This window comes from Vigna unguiculata, chromosome 8 (genome assembly GCF_004118075.2).
Source record: "Vigna unguiculata cultivar IT97K-499-35 chromosome 8, ASM411807v1, whole genome shotgun sequence".
NCBI lineage: Eukaryota > Viridiplantae > Streptophyta > Magnoliopsida > Fabales > Fabaceae > Vigna > Vigna unguiculata.
The window spans coordinates 30,569,774-30,592,778 of NC_040286.1; the positions used below are offsets into that span (position 1 = coordinate 30,569,774).

General features: G+C 32.2%; 2 protein-coding genes across 3 annotated transcripts; both read right to left on the minus strand.

Moving 5' to 3' along the window:
* Positions 1-1,604: 1,604 nt before the first annotated feature.
* Positions 1,605-17,356, minus strand: LOC114193188. 2 transcript variants are annotated; one of them, XM_028082905.1, is made up of 9 exons: positions 16,734-17,356; positions 10,881-11,066; positions 10,157-10,249; positions 9,687-9,869; positions 9,462-9,564; positions 9,201-9,383; positions 3,808-4,726; positions 3,255-3,691; positions 1,605-1,864 (listed from the first exon to the last, which is right to left on the minus strand). In XM_028082905.1, the coding sequence occupies exons 1-7, from the start codon at positions 16,980-16,982 to the stop codon at positions 3,870-3,872; spliced, it is 1,854 nt and encodes a 617-aa protein (XP_027938706.1). In that variant the 5' UTR covers positions 16,983-17,356; the 3' UTR covers positions 1,605-1,864; positions 3,255-3,691; positions 3,808-3,869. The 2 variants fall into 2 exon arrangements, with proteins under 2 accessions (XP_027938706.1, XP_027938705.1); XM_028082904.1 differs by lacking the exon at positions 1,605-1,864 and adding an exon at positions 1,874-3,100.
* Positions 17,357-20,973: 3,617 nt separating this feature from the next.
* LOC114193943 (expansin-A2-like) lies at positions 20,974-22,640 on the minus strand. The gene is made up of 3 exons (XM_028083946.1): positions 22,442-22,640; positions 21,533-21,821; positions 20,974-21,390 (listed from the first exon to the last, which is right to left on the minus strand). Exons 1-3 carry the CDS (start codon positions 22,581-22,583, stop codon positions 21,087-21,089), a joined length of 735 nt encoding a protein of 244 aa, XP_027939747.1. The 5' UTR covers positions 22,584-22,640; the 3' UTR covers positions 20,974-21,086.
* Positions 22,641-23,005: the final 365 nt, after the last annotated feature.

The window sequence follows — 23,005 nt, forward strand, 5'->3', positions numbered from 1 at the left end:
ATAATTATTTTAAAAATTAATTATATATTTTTTATTGATAATAACTTAAATTTTTATGAAAAATTAAAAATTGCGAATAAAAACCGATTGTGTGTTCGCTAATTAAAGAATAAAGAGATTAAAATTGTAATTTTTCCTCTGCATTTCCTGGGATATTTTATAAATCGGGCCTTATTAATATGTATTTTGAATAAGGTTGAGAAAGTGGTGCATGTATGTCATCATCTTCGAAAAACTTTGGAGCGGATTTTATGTTTGAGGAATGAGATTAGAATATTTTGTTTCTTCCAAATTTACTCTCGTCCCTTTCGTCTTTGAGCTAACATGCTTATATAATAAAGTAGTAAATACACTATTCAAATTGATTTCAATAGCTAGAAATAAATTTTCTGGCAAAAAGAAATTAAAAAAAAAGGACTTTAGTTGCAAAAAGATTTTAAGAAATCAGAATTAGAACTTCCCATGAAAAAATAATATATTTTATAATTTATTCTCTTAAATAGCAGTATTTTACTTTGATACTTCCTAATATACGTTTATCTATAATTTAATTCCTGAAATTTAATCTTACTTTATAACCCATCTAGTTTTAGTATCTCTTACAACTTGAAACTTAAAAAGTAAATTACAGAAAAACCTACATTCAAAGATTTAATGTAGACGTTTGTCTTTACGAAATTGTATATAAATATTGAAGCCTTTATATATTTAACAAAGAAAGCTTTTATATTATATATACATAAACTAAACTTGCATTTGAGAAGAAAAGACATCCGAAATATTTTACTAAAAATACAAAAAAAAAAAAAAATGCGCCCTTTATCCGAAAGTAATTAAAAGTTTCTATAAATATGGTTAATAATATAGGCTGATGTAAAAACGAAGTATTAGATATTTCAAATAAAAAAATATGCCACATTCGACTTATTATTAAACCAATAAAATAAAAACATTAATATATAAAAAGTAAATACATAATTAACATAATAACTCCTTTAAATATTCTAAACTTGGCGCTGTGCTGCAATGTTATTTTATTATTGTTATAGTTATAGAAAACTTAAAAAGAATACTAATTATAATATTCGGTAAAAGTCTTTACTTCATATATCAAAAAGTTATTGTTAATAAGGTAACTGAAAAAAAAAATATGTTGAAATTAAATTTAAGTGTTAAGTATATTATGTAAATAATACTATATTAAAATCAAAGGAAAAACAAAACTATTCATGATGACTAAGAAAATGAAAGTAAATTGTATGATTTTTTTATTAAGTTAATATTTTATTTGATTGAATTATGCACTTAATAATGATATAATTTTCCTAATTTATTATCTATCCATATCTTAATATTTTTCATTTTACTAATCACATCAAGATTTAACTAATAAAGTGAATTACACAAAATAGAAAAACACTTTAGATCTAACATAAAAATTATATGCAAGGACTAAAAAAATCAATAATCTTTGAAATTTAAGATATTCATTTAAAAAAAGTTTGGAAAATGACACATTTTAGTTCTACTAAAAAACAATGTAGACAGCAAAACAGTAAAACGCAATTCTACTCGTATTTCTCTTCGCACCAAATAGCCTGATTAAAAATCCTACCATGATAAGACTACTTTATGTACAACGATAAATTCTTCACTAGTGTAAAAATACAACTCACATCCAAACAAAAAATTATGCTAATTCTTCTATTTGAATCCTGCTTTTTGGCTGGATTATATTTCAATCAAGCCTACGTCTAATCAAAAAATCTTATCATTATAAGCTACACATGATGATTACTACCACGAATTTTTCTGGGGGGCGTCATCAAGGCAATTCGAATGGCCAAGAACTCCACCAGAGACACTGCTGTCATCAACAAAAATAAATATAAAATATCATATAAATTGAAATATTTCGTCTTAATCTATATAAAATTAAAGACATATTGCTAGGAAAAACATCAGCCACGCATCAAGCATCTATATTCAGATACAGTAACATCTGGGGCTGGGCTAATCTCACCAAGTGAAATCACAAAATGAACCGAATAAAGTCACTGTAGTTTACTAAAAAGACTACATTCACGAAAGACAAAAAAACACTTGAAGTCTTGTGTAATGCTTCTATTGAAGGCTTTCTTTAATCCTCTTCAAACTCTTTCCAGATTTCAATAAGCTCTCACTGTTTTCTTTTCACATAAAGACTAAATCTTAAGAGAGACTCCGTCATCTTTTCCTCAGTACACTACTTCAGATTTCATATATCCCTGCTGATTAATAAAACACAATTCAACACCCAATCTATCATATTGCATCGACCATGTTCAACAGGAAGCAAACAAAAACGACCGCTAAAGATTTAGGTGAATCACTGATTTCTCCAGTGGCCTCTACTCACTGACACAGCATTTCAGCCATTCAGGCCTTTCTTCAATTTTGAGATCATCAAGCAAGCTCATGAATAAAATCATGGGCGAACACCCAAATGCCAAGGAAAATACCTAAATATACTTTCTGAAACTGACAGAAAATTTTGGGTATCCATTTCAGTAAGTTATCTAAACCTTCGGTTGTACACTTCAAAGCTACAAACAACAGAACAGAACTACAAACTCAACCTCAGGAAATCACCTGATATATACATCCCTAAATAATGAAAAATAAAAACGGATGCAAGAGGCAAAAAAGAAACCAGAATATACATGCACCTTTTGTACAAAGGACCAAATGAAGAAAAGAGGGAACACGGATAACATAACACTCCATCTAGTTTAGTCTATTTCGTTAGTTTCTAAGGCTACTCCCAGCAGTTTTCTACTTATTTGGTACTCTCATTTCTATCTGTTCTCCAATCTCTAGAAGAGACCCAGTGTCGAGGGAAGCTATCTTCTTTTTTGAGACGAATGCACATTGTTCTTACTTCTTACAAAATCGCCATCCTTTGGTAGCACTTGCTGAAAGGTAGGCAAGTCATAATAGTTTCCATGTATTCACCATTACTGCTAATGCTATTACATATTCACCATCCTTCACTGGCACTCAGTTGGAAAGTGGAGGAAAGTCATCTTCATTCTTCAAATGATAAGCTTGCACGTCAATCCTGAATCTCAAACCAACACCCCTTTAAAGAAGAGGAAAACTAGGAGTACAAACTATAATTTTAGTGCTTTAAGCTCTAATGAAAATTGCTATCTTTAACATCATAAATAATCTCAGTAGCAACAAAATAATCAACACTGGAAGAATTATATTACCTTTTGGAATCAACCACAGACAATGAATTAGGCTCCTCCTCTGTCACCACCCCCGTGTTTGGCACAGTGCCCCTAGATGTAGAAATCCCAGAGTCTGGATAATTGCTCATGTCAGTTCTTGAGGCTACACGAAGCTGAGGGATCACAGATCCAGATTCAGGTTTCTCAGATGAGTGAAGGAAACCGTTGGTATAATGTGACCCCAATGTAGAAGGTTGAGGGAAATAGGTTTCAGATGATCTTGTTTTGGTGCTACCAATAGCAGAGTAGCCTTCTAGAGAATATTCAAAGGTTCCTTCCGAAGACAAATTCATTTCTTGTGGAGCTAGGGCCAAGCCATTGTTACGAGTGTGTCTCTGCAGATGCCCATGAGAACCTGGTGCTTGGCCCCTTCCCCTTCCTGGAATTGGCCTATTATCCCTGTACGGACGAGAAGTCTGCAAAATTAAAAGCTTAACAATTATTAGACGATGACTCAATAACTACTAGAAAGTATGTGTATGCATAGATTAGAGGTGTCTGTCTAGTTTTAATAAGTATAAACTTTAAATACCATGTTAGGGAAGTATGCGCCTGTTCCTCGAATTTTCCTTTTTTCTTCTGAAGCAAAAGTTGTCATTGGAAGAGTAGGATGATTAATGACGTAAACTTGTTGCCCAATAACACAATTTGAGTTTGCCTGAGATCGAAGACTGTGATTAATTTGTACACATTGACGAACAGTTTCCCATGGATTCCTATTTTTTGGGAACTTCGGAGATCTAGGAGGGCTAGGCACAACAGGAGAGACAGTATAACCATTACACATCTGACCATATTGTAAGTTTCCGATGTGACTGTCATAATCCCCAGTAAGGTCCAACAACAACATTGAAGCTTCAGTACCCCAGAAACACTAGTGGTGTATCTATCACCATGAAAGAAATTATTTTCAAGGATATTAGCATATGTTGAAACAGCTGAACCATAAGATGCCATATTCTTTTCATCAGTATGTGATCTGGGAGAATTGCTCACCATACCTTCATCAATAACAGTATTTAGAGCAGGTTCACTGCTTGAAATATTACTTTCTACTTGCCCATTTGAACAATATGACAAATCATTAGCGCTTGATATATCCAATACCCCAGATGTTGCAAAATCCCTAGAATCTTCACTAAGTTTATAACTTGCGACTGCATTTCCATCCCCAGAGGAATCAAGGAACTCCCCTGCCAAAGAGGAGGCATCTTGTATTTCCTCTCTGCTTTCATAATTATGTTGATTTCCAGGTCCCGCATCCCTTTTGGATGCTGCAGATAAGCTAAAAACTGACTTGTCTACATTCATCTGAGTGCTTCCATGCCTTTCAAGAGTGTTTGCAAAGAACCTAATAAGCTCATCTGCTATTCTATCGTCTGGTAACATAAGAATCCAGCCAAGTTTACGGGCACCATACTTAAAAGCACTGCGTATTCGGAAAAAGTTCCCTGAGAGAAAAAAAAAAAATAACGCAATCATCAGGAAGAGACATTGAACAAAAGCAAGGCCTCAAACTATTTTTGTATGCTTCTGTGTCCATGAACATTATATCAAACAAAGCATAAATAGTCTCAGTACTGTTGCAGTGACAATGATTGCAAAGGTAGTACAATACTATTACTGATTTATAGTACAGAGGAAGGATACACAGATTAGGGAAGTTCACTGATTTACTAGTTGCACAATACCATATATTAATGCATATTACACCATAATTTGGTTACTATGCTCTTGATGCAACAGTGCCTTAATAATTTTACCAAATCATAAGTTTAAAATAGGTTTGAATATATCTTTTATTTCTGTAATTACCTTGATTTTGATTTTGTTTCTATACCTTAAAATTATAGCTTTAGTCTCTAGGTTCATTCTGTGACCTTTTTATTCTGTAGTTTTGTAACATTTAAATTTTCGTTCTTATAGTTCACCAAATTTATATTGATAGTTCTCTCGTACATCTAGTGGCAAATTATTGGTGGCAGGGACAAAAACCTAAAAAAACGAAACTAGAGGGGCCAAAACCAAAAATTATAAAGCATATAGTTGAGGTAAAATCTAGGGCCCTGTTAAAATAAATAATCTTTCATAGGATTTATTGTAAGGTATTTTGTGCTTTGTGCTGGACCTAGTTCCTAGAAGTATCTTTTAGAATTCTCTTCGTTTCCTCTCATTCAGTGTATTTGATGTGTCCTAAGCTATTATAAATATGAAACCATACAGAAGGAAAGATACATTCTCAAATTCACTCTAATTCCTCTGCATTTTTCTAAAGTGTACCAAAAAATGTATTTCAACCTTAACATATAATAACATTGGTTTTATCCATACACAACTCTTCTTACTTTCCATCGGAAAAAGAACTGGATGAAAGAAAAACATAAGTGCGTTAAATAACATACAAAAAAGCATGATGTAGATGCATCAAGACCATAAAATATGGTTAAGCTTCCTTTCTTTTATCAACTTTCTAATAGATGCTAATTTGACATCACAAACCTTTGATGAAAACATTTACCAATTATCATTTCTTCTAACAAGTACCTCCATAAGAATTATGCTAGTGTGACTTGAGCGAATTGTCTACACTGCATTTTCACTCTGAAGGGTGTCTACAAGGAAAAACCTACCTTCCAAAAAGCCATTCCGGGGAAGGCTAAAGATCTCAATATATGGTGGGAGATATGAATAGCTGATTTAATGGTGCTTTCAGATAGCATTTCTTACCAAAAATGAGTGGGTGATACGGATAGCATGTCAGATTCAATAAAGGATGACTCCATCACCAAAGGAATTAAGATTAGGTTTTAAAAGCAAAGCATTAAACTATACCACCTATTTAATCAGAGAGACATTTCAAAAGAATTAAAAGTCATATTATTCAAGTAAAATTTTTACAAGGCCCTGTGTAGAATTTTGTACAGACAATTTGAGTGTAATAAGAACCTTAGGAGAACCACAACATAAAATGACTCCATCACCAAAGGAATTAAGATTAGGTTTTAAAAGCAAAGCATTAAACTATACCACCTATTTGATCAGAGAGACATTTCAAAAGAATTAAGAGTCAGATTATTCAAGTAAAATTTTTACAAGGCCCTGTGTAGAATTTTGGACAGACAATTTGAGTGTAATAAGAAACTTAGGAGAACCACAACACAAAAGCTAGCTACTATAGTTGAGAGACCAAAGATATTAGAATCTCATTCTTTCACAAGACTCATCCACCATGCTCTTCAGCCACGCCATTGACACAGACTGGCTTAGCAGTAGTTCTTTGACTAGGACCAGCAATTACTGTAATGCTGGCATCACCACCCACACCACTTGTCAGCAGAAGATAGACAAGGTAGAAGGCCCAGGTAACAATGGATAAGGACCAAAAAGAACCACAATACAAAAGCTAGCTATTGTAGTTGGAGAGCACAATGTCTTACAAACCCCACGTAGAATCCCATTCTTCCAATGTGAGACTCGAGTCTCATACTCTGCAATTGAATCCTAACTACATCCAAAACGAAGTGCTTATTCAAGTAGAGCTTGACAAACTCAACTAACATGATTCATGAAATGCTTAAGAAGGAAATGAGCATGTGGGGTTTTGATAAATCATTAAAACTGCTAAGTGACCAAACCCAAAACTATTGATATCTACTCTAGAGCTTATAAATAAAAATTAAATTACTTAATATTACACACAAATTCATAAATAAAAATTAGGGTTAAATATGTTTTTGGTCTCTTAACTTTCAGTGAATTTTAGAATTAGTCCATAGACCAATTTAGTCCTTCATCTTTCGAAATACGTGGATTTAGTCATTTTAATCAAATTTTGTTAGGTTTATTTGATGTTTCGTACGCATTTCAGGATTGTATTTGAGTTGTTTATAATATTCGACACATTTTTGCTTTAATGTTAAGTCAAATAGTATTATGAAACACACTTGAAATGTCAAATAAACTTAACAAAATTTGATTAAAATGACTAAATCCCATTTCGAAAGATGAATGACTAAATTGGTTTAAAGTTTCGAAATGGACTAATTCCAAAATTCACTGAAAATTAAGGGACCAAAAACATATTTAACCCTAAAAATTATTCACAAGTAGAGACATTTGCATAATTAATTATTAGTCATAACTTTAGACTAAAAAGCAAGTGAATAACAGAAGTCAAATAGAGGGGCACGTCTGAAAGCAGTGCCTCTGATTCAGATGTATGAAAGGGTTTTCAACTCTACCAAACAAAAAGGGTTGCACTAAGCTACACCAAAAAAATTGGATGAACAACTAATAATCAGAGGCAAAGGTCTTCAAACCCCACCAAAAGAAGTTGTGTGACAAACACACAACTTGACCTATGAATCCTAATAGATTTAAAATCTGTCCATTCTCGTAATTTTTGCGTAAATCTGCAGCACATGTGTAAAAAAAGACCAATAGCAAGTGGTACAACAGACCAACAAACTTCCCTAGGATAGACTACTACTATCTTAGAAAATGAACTTTAAGTCTAACTTTCTAAAACCAGTTTATAAAGTGAATTTTGCACTCATTTATAGACTACAAAATGGTCATAACTCTAATTAACAATGACAACAAAGTTCCAATCACAAAGCAATGCGATGTGACACTACTAGAGTGGCCTTGAGGTGTTCTGTTAAAACTGTGGATTAATATAGCCAGAAAAAAATTATATATATATATATATATATATATATATATATATATATATATATATATATATATACACACACACACACAGCGACAAGTCCAGCTGTTATCTGAAAGAATTTGCTGCTGATAAAAACAAAAAAAAAAAGAACTGAAAGGATTTGCTTTAGAAACCTAAAATTTCTGGCATACAACTAAGAAAAAGTGTGGAGTGTGAATACATTGTATTATTAAGCTCGGGTAAAAACCAAGAGTGGCTTAATAAAAAGAATAAATTGTATTATTAAGCTCGGGTATTCAAGAGTGCAAGAAGTGGCATAGGGAATATTTGTAGGTAGAAATGACAAAAAATACTTAAGTCAGGAGTAGCAAAGTAAAAACTCATTTGTATTCATTGTAAGTTACAACAAAATGTAACTAGTGGAATCCTTTACGGGTTGTAAAAGGGATTGAAAATAACTCAGTATTTACTGTTGTCTTCGCTAAAAGCTTTTAGAATTGTGTATGTGAAAAGCTTTTCAAGATTATCTAACACACTATTCAACCCTCTTTCTATTATATACCTGTATTTTTCAACACTTCAATAATGAAGGTCAGCACAATATTTTTCTACTCTTTCCTTACCTTCTCTTTACAAGGTTTAATGAGGTTCTATCATTGAATTCGTCGGGCTCATATGTAACAAAAGATCGATTTATCATCTCATCATATTTAAATCTCCTTTCCTGAAAATTGACCTTAAGTCTTGTGCAAGCTTACACAACCTGTGTGTAATATGAGATTTAACCAATTTATATATAATAAGATGATCATATCTTTAGTCAATGTAGATCTCTAACACACACCCTTTATGCAGAGGACTAGACATCTCAAGCATGAGAATAGATATTTATTGATGGTTCAATAACGACCCTATAGCATGACAAGGCCAATGAACCTAGACTCTGATCTTATCATAAGTAATGGATCTTAAGTCTAATTCAACATCAAAAATCATCTTTTAACATGAGATTTTTATCCACTTATATACTTAGTTGATTATATCTCTAATCAATGTGATATCTCTATCACCTTTGGAAGAAGAATACAAATATCATTCAATAAATTCAATGGTAAAGATTATCCCCTCAAAAGGATTTAAACAAAATCTTTAAAAAGCAAGATAACAAGAAAAATATAGGCAAAGAACCTAACCACAACATTAAAACACAATTCAATAGTCAAGGAGACTAAAAGTTAAACATTACATGCCTTTATTGACACTCCGGCCAAGATTGTTGTTTTCCTTCAATGGATCAATGATGTTAAGATGTTTCTGGGGAAATGCACGCAAATTTAAATCAGGCCCCCTTGATGGTACTGAGAATGATTCCACACAGCCTCTAATGAATTCTTCAGTCAGTAGGGTATTTCCTCCCTTTTCAGGAACCTCAGCTTCACACAGCAAGAAACCAATAAAAAACATAAAGCTGCCTGACAAAACCAAAAAGAAAAAAAGAAAAATATGCCTACCTACTATATTAGGCAGAGAAGATTTGCTAACTGGTCCCTTCAAACTAACACAATAATTGTCCCAATCAAATTTGCTGAAGTAGTCCAAAAATCTGTAGAGAACCTGGAAAAAGGGCAGAGTGCACAAAATTCTTACTGAAACGATGCATCACCATCATCATGTGATGCAGATTTTCTTTTCCATAAGCAAAAGTATGATCCAGGTATATTTGATGGAGAACTTACTGCTAGAGGACCATCTAAGGATACATGAAACTGATGGAAAATATACAGAACCAAGGTTTCCAAAGCATATGTTGAAATCAGACCATGATGAGCACCCAGTACACGGCTCTCATAATAGCACCAAGCTTTAATCAGGATAATACTACGTTTGAAAAGATGATCCTTGGCAACAAGTCGATCAACCTATAAATTATAAGAACAGGATTTATGTAATACCATACACCAGGAATATCTGTGCTATATAATATTATCATATAAAACAAAAGGCAGAGTCAAAGTGTAGTAACACAATACTCCAGACTGCAACATGTGGATGCATATAGATTGCAATATATAATATTTGTTTCTAAAGTCTTGAGACTCAAACAAAATAAAGAAAATGGAATAAAATATCATTATGCTATATGAAACATTAAGCAAGGATGAATTGTATTACAAATATTGTTGTGGCCTTCAGAGGTCAGTAATACCTTCTCAAGAAAACATAATGTACTGAGTCCACCTAACTGATTGAAAGAGATGTCCACAACAATATCCTGTACTATGCATTTAACGAGCTTAACCTGCAGAAAAAGAACCCCCAACATGTGAACTATAAAGATATCAACACATTAAATAAAAGAGAAAATCAATTCACAAATATTGCACCAAAAAAGACGCACATTAGGCATCACGGATAAAATATTTTAATTCATCCTGGCAAGCAAAATCAGCATAGCACATCAACTTAGCAAAGTTACACAGATACACTGATTTTGCTATCTGTGTACGATGAGAAAACATAAATAAATCTAAAATCAACAAGAATTGCCAAGTGCTGATCTAGATCTAATCCAAGCTATCAAAATCAAGTAAACTACCCTTGCATAGATTGAAGTAACAAGTTGAGAAGCAAATTTACATAACTTACGAGAAGAGAAATAGGGGGAAGCAAGAAGCAATTATTTGGATGCTTTTAAACAACTCAAAGTTCCAATACAGGAGAAAAAATGCTTGCGCCCATACTTGAGTGAAATATATTCTCCTCCAATAAAATGTAAAAGCAAATATAGATCCAACTTTTTCCAAGCTCATGAGTCATAACAAGTTGACAACTCTGTATTTCTAATATACTTAGGCAGTTGGCATAAAATAAACTTAAACTAAAATGCATTCAATTTCTGATAAGCCATCAATTAAGAAAGCGGAAATAACCTCTGCATCAATGAAACGAACATCCTTCACTTCATATTCAGCAGCTTCATTAATTTCCTCTCCATGAAGAACGGCACGAACATCAGATACCAAGCCATCCTCAATGTTTTGACAACTGAGTGCAGTTAAATCAATATCTCCATCTGGAAGATATGTTTTTAATGGAACTGATCCATATGGAAAAACCTGCAATGAATAATATTTAACATCAATAAGTATACCACATTAGAAAGAATCCTGCCAATCACTGCCTGAAGTCAACAACATTTATTCATCAAAATCTGCACAGCAATCAGCTGCATTAAATTGAATAAGCCCTTTAGAAGAAAAGAGGCACAAACCACAAGCCCCGATCTATATGGCAGAAATATCTTCTTTTAAATTAAATAGAACTAAAATAAAAACAAGAGATCGTAGTGCATTGAGAAGCACTCAAGCATTTGGGGAACTCGCTATGGAGGGAGAACCCCACACTGAAATACTTCATCAAGCATTAAACCACAAGCCTCGATCTCTATGGCAGAAATATCTTCTTTTAAATTAAATGGAACTAAAATAAAAACAAGAGATCGTAGTGCATTGAGAAGCACTCAAGCATTTGGGGAACTCGCTATGGAGGGAGAACCCCACACTGAAATACTTCATCGAGCATTAAAAGTCAGTGATAAAGGGGAAGAACCAAGCACTTAAATTCTATACCAAGAATCCCAGAATACCTGATGCGGGACTTAGACAACCACAATACTTTAGACCGTATCACATACAATACAACCACACTGGAAGGTGTCCCTGGGTAATATCAATTCAGCACCTTTTGCCAGACAACATAGTGGCCCCTGAGGCACACTGTTCTTGTTCAAGCAACCCATGCCTTTAGAATCTTGCTGATTATAAAATAACTGAAACACTAAGTCTTTTAAACTATAGAGAAGAGAGAAACATTGAACCGAGACCATGTGTTTCTGAGACAGTTCAGGTGATTTGCTGATATTTAGAAGGAATCAATACAATAAATAAAGGAGATTTAATATTTTCTATTAACAAAGACATGATATGGGAATAGAGAAAAACATTCTTATTAATACATGTATAATCTAGATATTCTTAATTATATAGGATCAACTCCTTATTAACAAATTCAGTTGAGTACATAACCATGTGCCCATAGATGAGGGTAGAAAAACTTCCTTTGTTAATTGGACTTTTTCCACTCCTATTATTACCATGAATGTTAAGCTTGAGTATTTGACCATGAACGTTATGCTTGAGTAGTTGGTAAATAGTTGCCGTACAGAAAAACTAAGGTATTAGAAGAAAAAATCAAGGAAACTACAAGAATTAAGAAAAAAAAACAAAATTTAATGTTGGGCTTGGAATCACTAAAAACAAGGGCAATCTTACTTGATTTTGAAAAAAAAAAACTTATGTCTAGAAATAAGCATACAAAAATAAAACTTGAATTGATTTAGAAATCAAATTCCAAGTTTATTTAGATAAATTGATTTAAGTCACATTAACATTAAATTAATTCATTTTATATAATTAACTGAAATCAAATGGCAATTAAACTCAAACCAAAACAAATCTACTCAAATCCATTTGGTTTTAAATGGATTTAAATTAGTACGCCATAAAAAAATGGAATAGCTTTTCCAAATAAAAATCAATTACGATGGCATAACTTCGTAACAAATTTTATCCAGAAAAAATTATTTTCATAGACCAAATCAACTCTTGATTCTTCAAATATTTGATTCCAAATATACTCTAAAAATAGTCATTACAAACACAAGCTAACTGATGGCTAATAAACAATAATTGATGAGATAAAGGTACAGACAAGAACATAAATATTTGTTGAGTGCAATGCTCACCAATAGCTGTTTTTGAAACATAAATTAAGTTGTGGGCGTCAACAGACAATATATTGATAGAAGATATTGCATTTACCTCAATGATTTGCACTTATTAAACCAATATATTCCTAGCTTGGAAAATTACACTCACCTCATTTTGTTGGTTATAATTATGGGTCGCTTTATAAGGTTAAACATGAAGTAAGAGGGAGATCTATATAAGACTCTTAGAAAATATATTTTAAGCCTAACTTAACCTCACAAAACCAATTTATAAGATAAAATTTACACCAACTTATATATTTAAATTTGACCATATCTCTTTTCGACGTGGGATAACCGACATAAACAAGCAAGGGTACATGGGTGTAAGGGCAGTGCACAAAATTAAGAAAGGATATTGGTGTTATTCTGCAAACAAGGAAGGTTATAGTGTAATGAGAATCAACTCAAATAAGATCAGTGTAATTTTCCTTATTTAAATGGAACTTAATGCAAAATAGTCACATATCATACTGTTTGTGGTTTTTACTAATGTTGACACCTTTCATAAGGTGTGTGCTTTTTAGTACCTACAGCCTCAAATCAATTATAAGGTTAGAAAAGTGCATTTTGTCACAGATAGAAAAGAACTAAACTAATGTATGCCAAAAAGAATCATCATTGTTTCAGAAAATATATTTGCTTTATCTTATCTACAGTTTTTGAAAATCAAGAAGACATTAATTATTTCTGTCTCTGGAAATCAATAATAAATGAAATGAGAGAGCATTAATGGAATGATATCGTAAGAGGTGTAATATAAAAGCATCCACATGGCATAGTTAGCCAATGTCATGGTATCAAAGCTTTTAGTACCTAGCGGTCTAGAGTTCAATTCTGCCCACCCCCATTTTTCTAATACAAACTTCAAGCACACCACAATATAAATTAACCTACGCCCTATCCACACTTGATGTGGGGGGAGGCAGTGGCGTTAGAGATGCAACAATATCACTCTTGGGTCTTTACCTAACAACTTAAAATTCTGGGTGATAGGACATGGCACCCAACAAGGTTATCAGACTTGAGAGTCTACGTAGACTCCTGATTGGTCTCAAATGTGGTGAAATGCAAAATACAGGTTAGTATTTGATCTGCAAAACCAGTTTTCACCTTCTCTTTCGTTTCGTTCTTAGTTCTTTGATTAGGGTTATTGGATCTATGATTTGGGCTTCTAGATCTCCGATTTCTTTTAGATTTTAGATTTGGGTTTTTGAGGTTTTCATTTCGGATTAAAATCCGAAAACCCAACGAAAAATTTTGTTGTAGTTTCGTGCGATTCTACGAACTCAGTGACTCGCTCTCGAACTCGCAAGTCTATTACGAGTTAACCGAGTCTACTCAAAAACAAGTTTGCAACCAAGTCAACTCGTGACTAGTGTCCAACTCGTAGACTTTACAGGTGTACGAGTCAACCCGCGGGTTTGATAACCATGGCACCAAAACCTATATGAGCAAGTCTATAGATGCTGGTTTAAACTTATGTAAACACTTTGGAAAATTCCAACACAAAATTGCACATTCCAATGAATGAATTGGAAAGGGAGGATTTGTTGCTACTAGGATAAAAAGTATCTTTAAGCTCTGTCAACTAATATTATCAAACTTGAGCATCGGAAAGGTTGGTAAATTTTGTACCTCAATGATCATAAAACGATCAACACAGATCACAAAAAAATAGCTTATAATAAAATAACTAAGAATTCTTAATAAGTCATCAATCACCAAGAACATAAAATAATACGTCCAAACGACCAAAAGACCCAAACACACTAAAAACAGATTATGATAATAGGCCCAAACATAAGGCCCATTTCAAGTTAACCTGCAAGCCCAAAACCCACCTTCCTATCATTTTGTTTCTTCAGATGTGAATCCTAATCACTAACCTAAACATGTGACTAGACTCTTCCACCTCTACAACACACTAAAACCTCATCACCTCTGCCAAGCTCGATGCAAGGCTAATAACATACAGTTGCTAAAACGTGACCAGAAATCCTCGATGACATTTTTCATGATTTTCTCAATGCAACACCATCATGAAGCATTTTCATTGAAACCTGCAAAGGTGACAGCAACGTCCAACGACAATGTTGGCAACATTCAGTGACAGCATTAGCAATGTTCAACAACAATAGGAGATACAGGATCATCTTCATTTATCTAAAAAAGTGTACCAGAGGGATCAGCAATCCAGCAATTTTCTGCTGAAAACCGTGATTTGCATAAGCACTGGTCCCCTGAGCAAATTAACATGGGTCTCACCCAAAACTCATAGGATCATGCGAATTAGCAAGTTTACTCACACAATTTTCACAACATTGATTTCGCTTTAATCCAAACATGCACTTAAGCTTTTGAAATATTTGGTTAGTAACAGATAACATTTCATGCATAGTAATACTAATAAAGTACAATTCTGGGAAATGTAATTATTTTTCTAGTAAGAGGCCTATTGAATGCCTTTCTTAATCCTTGTGCAAAATCCAGATATTTTGAAAGATGTGGCTCTCTCTCTTCCTTCCATACAGAGAGCCATTGATGGGGCATCTTCTTTTCATTTTAATACATTGTTTGCAAGAATACCTGAGATATTCCTAATTCGGTCTATTCTTTCAGTAAAGTAAGGACTATTTCCAACCTAATGAATTAAATTATAGGGATGCGGCTCTCATAGTAGTTACTTAAAGTTAAGTTACCTTTTTGTATTTAAGAAAGAATGTCATGAATACAAACCAAGAAAAGGCAAAATGATGATGAAAGAATTCGACGCTATTCCGATGTGCTCAATGTAAACCCTTTTTTCCATCAAATGATTGCATGTTAATTTAAAAAACCAGAGTTGCTATGGTACCCTTATGGATATGATCTCCAAGCTTAGTTGTCAAGAACTTGCTGATAATTCATATCCGAATAAAGATTAAGGAATTTCTTAAATCTAAAAATATAATTAATAATTGATACAATGCTTGACAACTCACTTTGATATCAAACCTGACAAAATGAGTACAAAATTAATGCCCTTCGACAACTGACTTCTCATCAAATAACTTATTTGCTTATTTTCACCATATTTCTATTACTCAAAAGCATGATAGACATGGAAACAATACAACAGGCAGTAGAATTCAGCAAATTTAAAAAGTTAAAAGACACAACACTTATAAAACAACACTTAAATCAGTATAACATTAACATAAAACACATGTCTTAAATCAAAGACGGAATGAATATGTCAAAAGTGAACATAAGTCATTTAAAACATAATGAAGCACTTCAATTTACCTAATCATTGTGACATACACATTCATATAACGGACAATAATAAATACATAGCAAAAAAGTAGTAAAAAGAATCTAAAAATATTCAAAATGTCTGTGAAGTGTTCAATGACTGACATTAATACGAGTCCACCACAGATAAGTAACAGAAATAACGTAACAAAAAGAACTTAACACTATTTCGAAGTGGTCATGCTTACTCTGTCCCATGACTCTAACTCAGAGCAAAAGCATTCAAGATATGAACAACCACACCTCATTTTCTTTCACATTTAACTGCCCTAATCACCAGTTCCAAAAGTGAACTTGACTAATCTGACAACTTCGTGACGAAAAGCAGACAGAGAACAAGTTCATTCCATTATCAATTCAGCATTGCAACTACCACAATTCCTAATGAAGAAGTTATCATTTCTCATCAATGTCGCCCTAATTTCAAAAGCAACGCCCTCAAAACAACACAAATAAGTCCAAATTCGAGTCCAACACCTTCACAATCACCAAAACCATACAAACAAAAACATAAATAGCGAACAAGCACGCCAAGATCGTTCAACTGAATCCAATACAAAAAAAAAAAAAAACCAAACATCCACGCAACCAAAACGACGCCGGTGACACCGAGCATAATTGAATATTGATGAGAATCTACGAGTGCGAGCAACATCACCTCGCAGCGCGCACCGTACCGAATAAGCCTCTGGACGTAATCAACAACCTCCCTCCGCCTCCGGTCAGCAGCGAGCGTGGGCTGTATGCTGCGGAGTATCTCGCCGGTGGTTTGCTCGGCCGCCGCCCAGGCATCCGCCGCCACAGATGACGGATCGGGATTTGAAATCGGAAGCGGCGGAGACGGCGGCGAGGACCCGCACGGGCGATCCTCCCCGAAAACGATGCCGTTTGCATGAAGATCGCCCATCACTGTCGTTAAAACGGGCACAACCCGACCCGGAATCGGAGTCCGGGGCAGAGGAGAAAGAAAATAAAACGAAAATAGAGAGCGTTGGTGTGAATCTAGCAACAGTGGCGCGTGTATGGTTTTTGAAGACAGAAAACGAAGAGCGAACGAAGAAAGAGATGGGAATAAAAAAATGGATATCTATCTGCGAGGGAGCGAAAACCCAAAAAAAAAAAAACAAAAAAAAAATTAAGACAGAGAGAAGAGGGAAAAAGAAAGAAAAAATAGGGCAATAGGGCTCTTCTTTGCTTCTTAGAGTAGTCTCCTATTTCTGATTTTGATGAAATAATAAATGGATCAATATTTGGGCCCTTGGAAAAATATTATTTGGTGCATATCTAGGATCAAGAAAATGGTTTTTCATTAGTCAACTTCTTGAAATCATAAACTTATGGACAATTATGGATTTATTATGATAGGCATGGGAGGTTTCTATTTTTCTTCTTCTTTCCCTTTTTAGGGTTTGTAATTAACTTGCACGAAATGTACGCTGGGAAAGTGGACCTTGGTTGTGTTGGGTGAATAGGTGTCCGAGTTGTCAAGAAAGATAATAGTAATCTATAAAGTTCTGTAAGCAACCACTGTATGAAAGTTTTTGTACAAAATAAAATGTGATTTTAGTTAATAAAAATTATATCAACTATCTATGTGTAAACAAACATAGTTTGATTTTTAAACTATTTATAAATGAACATACATTAATTATGTCAATGTTCTTTTAGTTCAAATCGAAGTATTTTATTAAAAAAAACTACTTTAAGAGTAAGAAAATAGTAAAAGATAAATTTTCCATACTTAATAAGTATTATTGAAAGGAAAATAGGGTCGATAATTATGATATCACATGATTAATTAAGAGCGATTATAAATAAAAATGTCATTGAATATTTATATTTTTATAATACGATTTATGGTGGATTGCCTTTGATAATGTTTAGATTAATTTATGGTATATCAATGTCATTTGATTAATAAATCTTCAATATAGTATTTTATATTTTAGGAGCAAGTTTTCTACCAAATCTTATAGTGTGTCTGTGTTTTTTCTCTCACTTTTCACTTTTTCTTTTATTTTTCTTTTTTTCCTTCAATTTGCTGTAGCATAAAATTGTTTTCCTGTCTTTTTTTTTTTAGCATATCTAGATTTTTGTAGTCAAATGCTACGGTAATTGCTTTCTATTTTATCAACCACCGACAAGGGTTTGAAATTGTGATCGTGTTATACTTTTTATTCTATGGTATAATTTGTTGAGTAAAAAATATTTTAAGGTATATTGTTACTCCATGTTATATGGTTTAATATCTTCTTTCAAATTTTTAAGTTATGCTAAATTGTATTTTTATGTTTTTTAACCTAAGTTGTTATATGAAGCTTCTATTTCTCTGTTTTGAAGATAGATTTTTATATTTTGGCGACCATTGTGAAGGGTTTTTTATTCATAGCCCTACATACTCCATGTTCTTTTCAATTCCTAACCTCTACTTATATTTACTTATATGTATTTTGCATTTTTTACATTTTTTCAGTAAAAGTACTTTTGAATATGTGTTTTTAATGCATTTACTTAACTCCATTCTTAAACCCATTTCATTAACCGATATCATGGTTTTCGATTATAATTTTTCGTTTTTATTTATGGTGTGTAATTGCAATGCTTAATAAATTTATTTTGATTCGCATGGAGATAAGTCATTTATATTATTTTCTTTGTGATTCGAATACTTGATAAATGATTTTTGTTTTCTACTTTTTATTCATCTATATTTTGACTCATTTTTATTTATTTTTTCATGTTATCTAATAACGGTAAGAGATGAGACTTGTATCTAAACTTTAGGATTTTGGGAATGGTAATATTTAATTTTTTTAGCTATTTCTTGAAATGTTTTAGATTCTTTAAAATTTTTATTTAAATTCGTAGTCATTCTGGTTTATGTATTTAAAATTTGTACACATTTAAATTTTTTAGTTATTTGGATTGTAAAATTGTTTTATATATACTTAGTTGCTTGATATTATATTTTTAATTGTTCGGTATATCGTTATGATTTTATGATTCTTTAATTTTTCAAATTGCAGTTTGGACGAAATTTGGATTGTTTACAATCACTTGTTTTTTTTTGAAAAGTATATAGCTCTTTAAATATGGTTTAAATATGGTTTGTCAAATATTTTTAATGCTTTGGAAATTTTTATAGTTTTATTAAACATTATTCCTAAATCAATGTTTAACGTGAGGCCTGAATTTTGTTAAGTCTTTCTTAGTACAAATTTACCTCTACTTATATTTATATATATATATATATATATATATATATATATATATATATATATATATATATATTATGATTTTTTTACAATTTTCAATACAAATACTTTTAAAGATGTATTATTACGATTTTTCAATAAATTCATTTTTTCTTCCTATTTGGCTCTTGCATGTGTAAGTCATTTTTATTCTTTCCTTTGTACTTAGAGTACTTAAAATAACTTGTAGTTTCTTATTTCCTATTTGTTTATATTTCTACTCATTTATATTCATTTCTATTTGGTTCTTAATACTATTTATGAGTAGTAAGAGCTGGGATTTATGTTTAAACTTTATGAATTGGATATGAACTTAAAGGTATGATAATATTTAAATTTTAAATTTCTTTGTAGTTATTATCTTGAAATATTTTTGAATTATTTAAGATTTTCATTTAAATTCGTAAATATTTTGGTTTATTTATCTAAAATGTATGCATTTAAATTTTTTGGAGCTATTTAAATTTTAAAATCGGTTTTCTTACCGTTATTTGCCTTATTATTATATTTTTAATTGGTTGGTACATTGTCATGTTTCATGATTCTTTAAATTTTTTAAATTGCAGTTGAGATGGAAACTGTGCCAGTACAATTACATGCTTCTTGAGCCGTATATGGTTTTTTAAATATGGTTTGCCAAATATTTTTATGATTTGAAAATTTTTAATGTTTTATTACACACTATTCCCAAATTTGAACCTTTGATAAAAATAATTTACCTTTGTAAAGTTTTACAGTTTTCTTCGACATTGTTCCCAAATTGGTTTTTAACCTGATGTTTGCGAGTTTATGTATTTGTTAATACTAATTTACCTCTACTTATATGTATGTTGCATTTTTCACAAATTCCAATACGAGTACTTTTAAATATGTGTTTTTATACATTTTCTTAACCCCATTTCATTTCATGAACTGGTATTTTCTATTTATGATTTGTGATTTCAATGCTCAAAGAATTTATTTCAGCTTCCTATTTGGCTCTTGTGTTGAGGTAAGTTATTTCTATTATTTTCTACGTTCTTCAAGTACTTGATAAATGACTTTAATTTTCTTATTTCCTATTTGTTTATATTTCTACTCTTTTATATTCATTTTTATATGTTTTTTCAAGCTACCTATGAGTAGTAACAGTCGAGATTTGTGTGTCGGTAAAGTAAGAAAATTTGTGTTGCAAGATTTTGATGATGACAATTGCATGAAACTTTCAAGCAAATAATTAGAAAAAATTATTCTATTATATATTTGTTTAAAGTTTCTTGTAATAAGTTTTTGCTTGTGAATATTTATTATGTAGAAGTTAGCTTAGAAAATCAGCAGCTTGCACTTAATACTTTGTTATTTTTTAAAACAAATTCATATTCATGTTATTTTTTAATCATAATATTTATCATTACAAAAATAATATATCTTATTCCATATATATATATATATATAATTATAAAACTTCACAAATAATAGAGTCCAAAGTTATAAAGAAACTAATAAAAACCCAACCATATTGAATAAGTAAATTGAGTCTCGTGAATGTGGTTATGGGTTGATAATCACAAGCCACAAACAAATATAATTGAGTGTAGTGAAAAAAAAAACGTATATTAAACTAAAAGGATGAAATAGGAATGAGACATCGAAAAAGAATAGGAATAAGACATTGAAAGCTTTTTAATTAAAATTCAATATTTTTTTAGAACGGTACAGTGAATGGTGGTAGCACCTACTAGCTAGCTATTCAATTAAGCTACCCCACATTGCACAGTCTAAAACTGACGTCCCTCGAAGGTCTGACCAAACTGCCAATTAGCCGGTGCCACGTTGTAGCTTGTGACAGTTCTACGGTCACTGGTAGTGACTTGAAAAGAGAGACTCTGTCCATTGAGGAAGGAGTTGCTCTGCCAATTTTGCCCCCAGTTCCTTGACATGGGTTGCCAACCAGTTTTGGACCCTTTGATGGAGACTGCATTGACATCCCCTGCACCCGCGACGTTGTGGATCAAAACCAGGTTGAAGTAAGAGTGTCCATTAATTGTGAACCTTATTCCTCCCTTTTTCACACAAGACACCCTGTTTTCATCATAAAAAAAAAAACAAAAATAAAGATTCTATAATACATATAGAATACGAAATAAACTATTTTAGGTATTGCTTTTTAAACGATGTAAAACTAATTATTAGTATAGTAGGAAAAATTGACGAAGAAGTTTACCTTCTAAATTGCACAGGCACAATTCCAGCAGTGTACTGAGCAATTTTGAGGAAGGGTGATTGTGCCAAGTTGAGGTGCAGTGAAGGAGGGGTGCACCAAGTACCTGGAGGACAGAGGTTCGTAGCAGTGACAACAACAGTCGCAGGTTTGCACCATTTTGCGTCATTAACACACCTAACTGCAAAACATGCTCCGCAAGACAACCCATTGTTGAACAAAGCAGTGCTTAGAGCTGTAGTGTCACTTCCGTATCCCTCTGCGATCACATCCCCGTAACCACATGCACCTCCTGCGTATATATAATGCCAAAACCTTTTTACTAAACGCCACCATCTCTATTTATAATTACATTGCCTTTTATGATATTCTTTAATCACGCTTTATCACACATTTTTTAAATGAAAAAAAAAATATAGTTTATGAATCAGTTCTCAGCTTACACCCTGTCAAAATTCAAAATTCTAATTTTGAGAAACCAAATAATGAACTTAACTTACACAGTAAACTGTATTATCTATGTAATTAGTAATTAAAAGGACACACTGTGTTATGTGGAGAACAAAATTTTCAATAAAAATGCCCTAAGAACTAAATATCTACATCAGATCATATTTCCAAATAAAGTCATATATTAGGTACACATCAAATCATATTTACAAATCTTTTACTTTGTATACCATTTTTAAAGTTAAAAATAAATATCTACACATCAATTAAAAAAATTATAAAACTATATTTATTAAAGTAGAAAAAGTAGTATATTTCTTGTAAAACAATATTAAAAGACAGTTAGAAACTAATTTAATTTTTTTGAAACACACGTCCCAGACCATATTAGGCCTCGTTCAGTGAACAAACCTAATATCAAACACAAAACCAAGAAATAAAAAAAGTGTTAACTAAACGTACCCATGGTTTTAGAAGAACCAGTATAGAAAGTAGCATGGCCACCCTCCCAAGCACCATCGGTAGCAGTGGCACCACCCTGCAACTGCGTTCCAGCAAACACAGAAATCAGAAGAAGCAATGCAGTTGAATATGCATGTGCCATTGCAAGTGCCTTAAACAGGAGAATCCTCTTTTCTATTACTCTTGTTTGAAGTTGAAGGTGCAATAGGAAACCTCAATTTATAGGAAACAATTGGTGAATAGTTTAACAAGCACAGTTGTACAATTCAAACATTTCATTATTATTTATTTTATTTCTGGTTTATAAATTAGTTTCTTTATTTAATAAAGGAGTTATAAGTTTGAGAAAGTGATAAAGTTAGAAGGAAAAGTAATAATTCACTCACAATTAACAAAATGCTAACTACTAATTTAATAAATAAAGATAGTTTTCTTTAATTTATACTTTCAAAACATAATTTTTCGATCCTCGAGTAGTATGACAGATAATAAGTTTTAATGATTTAATTATTTATTATTTATCGTAAATATATTCATTATTTATAGATTTGTCAAAACGGTAAC